The sequence below is a fragment of the Triticum aestivum genome, chromosome 3A, assembly GCF_018294505.1.
Source record: "Triticum aestivum cultivar Chinese Spring chromosome 3A, IWGSC CS RefSeq v2.1, whole genome shotgun sequence".
Classification (NCBI taxonomy): domain Eukaryota; kingdom Viridiplantae; phylum Streptophyta; class Magnoliopsida; order Poales; family Poaceae; genus Triticum; species Triticum aestivum.
In genome coordinates this window covers 643451475-643454667 of record NC_057800.1, presented here as the reverse complement: position 1 = coordinate 643454667, position 3193 = coordinate 643451475, and the positions used below count along the sequence as shown (strand labels likewise).

The following is a 3193-nucleotide window of genomic DNA, read 5'->3' as shown; positions in this document are numbered from 1 at the left end:
CCTTGTCGTGAAGGACAAGGACGATGAGTGGCGGCACATCCGCGAGAAGCAGAGGCAGAAGTTCATGGATCTCGTCGGCTCTGAGAAGGAGGACTGAGCTCCCCCACCGCGTCGTCTTCGGTCGTGAGCTCGTCCATTTTGGTACATCGGCCTTGGCCTCACCGCCGCGAGGTCCCCCACCCCCCTCTAGTAGTAGTAGAAGAATGTAGTATGTATGATATTGTAGTATGTGATGAACTAGTGTATGATCATATAGTATGTGATGAACTAGTGTTGTTGCAATTTCTCCCGTGAAAGTATTTTTATAATTATACAATTTCATATACAGGGTATATTCTGCCGCACATCATTTCAACTCATAAAATAATTCTTCGTCGAATTGTAAACGTCTTATGCGGATCGTTATTATACGGGGTCTGCTAGAGATGGTCTTACACAGAAAGATAGAGCTCAGATTCCCGAGACGTCCTTTGGCCAGATTCATGGGCTCGCAGCCACGCCACGACATCACCCGACCGCCGGCCACTGAATTCTCCTCGACTGGACACGTCGACCGCGGGCGCGCATATAAATAGCTCGCCGGTGCAACCATTCGCTCGTCATAGATCGTCTGTTAATTACAGTTACTCCATGGATAAAGGCATTCACGGCAGGAGGCATCTTTCCGCAGAGTCGGCCGACATGGAGCACGGGGACGGCCCTGGCGGGAAGCAGCGGGAGGAGGAGGAGATCAGCGACTCCGAATCAGGCTCTGAGTCACTCGAGATCTCCGACCTCAAGAAGCGCATGTGGAAGGACCAGATGCTGCTCACGAGGCTCGAGGGCCGCGCCGGCGCCAGGGGCGCGGCGCCGGCTCCAGCTGCCCGCGCATCCCCCTCTTCGTCGTCGGGCCAGGAGGAACCCCCCGACGTGCGGTGCCGCCGCAAGGCCATGCTGCGCGCTCAGGACGGCGTGCTCCGGCACATGCTCCGGATGATGGAGGCCTGCAACGCGCGCGGGTTCGTGTACGGCGTCATCGACGAGGCCGGCGAGCCCATGTCCGGCTCCTCCGACAGCCTCCGCGGCTGGTGGAAGGAGAACGTGAGCTTCGACCGCGCCGGCCCAATGGGCCTGGCCGGCCCCATGGGGGAGAGCCCGGTCGCCCTGGCCTCCTCCCTTCATCGTCTCCAGGACATCCAAGACAGCACGCTCGGATCCGTGCTCTCCGCGCTCATCCAGCACTGCGAGCCGCCGCAGAGGAGCTTCCCGCTGGAGCGCGGCCTGGCGCCGCCGTGGTGGCCGACGGGGCACGAGCCCTGGTGGGGCACGCAGGGCGAGATGCAGGCCCACCAGGGCGTGCCGCCGTACCGGAAGCCGCACGACCTGAAGAAGGCGTGGAAGGTCTCCCTGCTCAGCGCGGTGATCAAGCACATGAGCCCGCGCTTCGACCAGATGCGCAAGCTCGTGTGGCAGTCCAAGCGGCTGCAGCAGAAGATGAGCGCCAAGGAGTCCGAGACCTGGTCCAAGGTGCTTAGGCAGGAGGAGAAGCTTAGCAGCCGGCTAAAGAGCTCGCTGCGGATCACGCCGTTCGATCAGGAGCAGGCGGATGAGGAAGACGACGACGAGGAGGTGAAGAAGAAGAAGGTTGGGAAGGACAGGGACGACGATGGCCTGGAGAGCGTTGTGCGCGGCGCGCAGGACAAGCGCAAGCGCGAGATCTCTCGCAGCGGCAGCTCGGGTGGGAGCGGATCAGAACTGACCATAATGCTGCCGGATCAGCTCGCTGCCGCAATCACAGAGGAGAGCCGGAGCCCGATCGACGAGCTCATGAAGCTGTACTACGGCTGCATGCAGGGTGTCGAAACCTATGGTGACCGGGAAAAGGACGATCTGCCGCCGATGCATTCCGTACTGCTGGGCGGCATAGATGAGGTGGCGCAGGATGTGCTCTTTGATATCATAGGGAGCTGCCCCGAAGTAGATCATGTGCTGCGCTTGATGGGAGAGTGACGTAGCCACGCAGTCAGTTGTCCTGCCTATGTTACGCACGGTTATTAGTTAGGAGTATTACTGAATACTTTTACTGCAATATTTCCATGTTGGGGTTGCTTTTTCGTTTTGAGATGTTGGGATTGTTAGTTAGTGAAGGATATTTCATATGTCATGAAATACGGCGTATGATCATTTCTCTTCTGTGACAACTTTGTACTACTAAATCAGTGACACTTATTGTGGGATGGAGAGAGTATATGATTCAGTTGTAGAACAAAACTTCATTTGTGCTAGTGGCCCGGGAATTTTGTGGTGAATTGAATATTGTAACATATGCAATCCAAACAATGTTTGCCTTGTCTTTGAGTGGTTTCGAGCAGAGGTTACGTATGCAAGTGGTTGACGATCAGACATTGTCCTCCGGTGGGGCAACGCCGATGTAGGCACCAATGGGGACGAGGCTGTCCCCGGACCGGCCAAAGAAGGCAACCACAATGTTGCGGTTGCCATTTTCCGGCAGTGGCAACGACCACCCTCGATCCCATGTCAAATCTTGCTATTTGAAAGTGTTGGGACGATTAGAACTTGATTGCGAGACAACAGCTCAAGGGCATCTTCAACACGAACCTTCAAAACACCCGGAAAGGTTCAGACTGAGGTGTTCAGACGCTGGAAACCATCCAACGCGGCACCTCATCGGTTCTCGGATACGTGCGTTTGTCTGAAATGCTCACCGTATATTACAAAAAGTTCAACATGCATGCATTATAAAAATGTTCATCATATACTGTATTACAAAAATGTTCATCATATATTGTATTACAAAAATGTTCAATGTATAAATAAAAATTGTTCAGAATAAAAATCGTTCGATAAAACCGGGCACTACAGGGAACCGGTCTCTACAGTGCTGGACCGCAGTGAACCAGTTCATTACGTTGTTGGTCCCTACAATGCTGTTTTAATTTCTCTTCCCAGCGTCCAAAATGGGCTGGCCTATTCGAAGGCACGTCAAATTGACGCCCACAACGTCTTATTAGAGCTATTGTGGTTTCCCTTTATCGGGAGTTCTTGTGGTTTCTGTTCTGTCGTGCGTCCCGAGTAAAACGGGAGCACCATCTGCCCTTACTTCTTCGGAGGAAACCGCAGTCACTTTTCTCTTGCTCAGACCCCGCATATCTATCCTCATTTTGTCTCCTTCGTTCTTTCTCTTTTGTCTTCG

At 54.1% G+C, this 3193-nt stretch overlaps 1 protein-coding gene across 1 annotated transcript; it reads left to right on the top strand.

The window, feature by feature from the left end:
• The first annotated feature begins 629 nt into the window (after window positions 1–629).
• LOC123058897 (ETHYLENE INSENSITIVE 3-like 5 protein) lies at window positions 630–2215 on the top strand. Its single transcript, XM_044481569.1, has one exon. It carries the CDS (start codon window positions 631–633, stop codon window positions 1987–1989), a length of 1359 nt encoding a protein of 452 aa, XP_044337504.1. The 5' UTR covers window position 630; the 3' UTR covers window positions 1990–2215.
• The last annotated feature ends 978 nt before the right edge of the window (window positions 2216–3193 follow it).

Excerpts from the sequence above, each read along its gene's own strand:
- LOC123058897 (XM_044481569.1), top strand. The coding sequence starts at position 631 with ATGGATAAAGGCATTCACGGCAGGAGGCATCTTTCCGCAGAGTCGGCC.